The following is a 628-nucleotide window of genomic DNA, read 5'->3' as shown; positions in this document are numbered from 1 at the left end:
CTCTCATCCCCCCCCTGCTGCTCTGACCTAGGACACAAGGTTTTCAGACTGGCTGGTCCCTGACAGTGAGGTGGGCGCCCCAGCCCTCGTGGGCCCCAGTGCCTTCAAGATCCCCTTCCTCATCCGCCAGAAGATCATCAGCAGCCTGGACCCACCAGGCACCCGGGGAGCCGACTGGAGGACACTGGCCCAGAAGCTCAACCTTGACAGGTTGGCTTGGGATGGGGACAGAGCTGGGGATGGGATAGCATGGTGGATGGGGACAGGGGATTTCTGGCCTCATCCTGCACCTATGGATGGATGCTGGAATGCTGCAGGAGCTTGGGAGTGGGATGGTGCCCAAGATGAGGCCAGCATAGGGCTGGTCCTGGGGTGCAGAGCCATCCCTCTGCCCTGACACGTTCCTTCTCTTCACCCCCCAGCCATCTCAGCTTCTTCGCCTCAAAGCCCAGCCCCACAGCCATGATCCTCAACCTGTGGGAAGCGCGGCACTTCCCTAATGGCAACCTCTCTCAGCTGGCTGCTGCCGTGGCCGAGGTGGGCAAGCAGGATGGTACCCTCTTCGCTGTCTCCGAGGCCGAGTGCTGAGCGTGGTGGGGATGGAGGCAGAACCCCGCTTCTGGGAGAC

The 628-nt window shown here is 62.3% G+C and overlaps 1 protein-coding gene across 1 annotated transcript in view; it reads left to right on the top strand.

Moving 5' to 3' along the window:
* The window catches only part of LOC104409979 (netrin receptor UNC5A-like), a 911-nt gene extending 323 nt beyond the window's left edge, over positions 1-588 (top strand). Inside the window, exons 3-4 of the mRNA XM_010020022.1 lie at positions 32-210; positions 423-588. Coding sequence (XP_010018324.1) covers positions 32-210; positions 423-588 — 345 coding nt within the window. The remainder of the gene's footprint in view (positions 1-31; positions 211-422) is intronic.
* Positions 589-628: the final 40 nt, after the last annotated feature.

This window comes from Nestor notabilis, unplaced genomic scaffold (assembly GCF_000696875.1).
Source record: "Nestor notabilis isolate BGI_N333 unplaced genomic scaffold, ASM69687v1 scaffold16408, whole genome shotgun sequence".
In the NCBI taxonomy this organism is placed as follows: domain Eukaryota; kingdom Metazoa; phylum Chordata; class Aves; order Psittaciformes; family Psittacidae; genus Nestor; species Nestor notabilis.
Note: the sequence above shows the minus strand (reverse complement) of the source record. Positions and strands in the feature narration are given on the sequence as shown.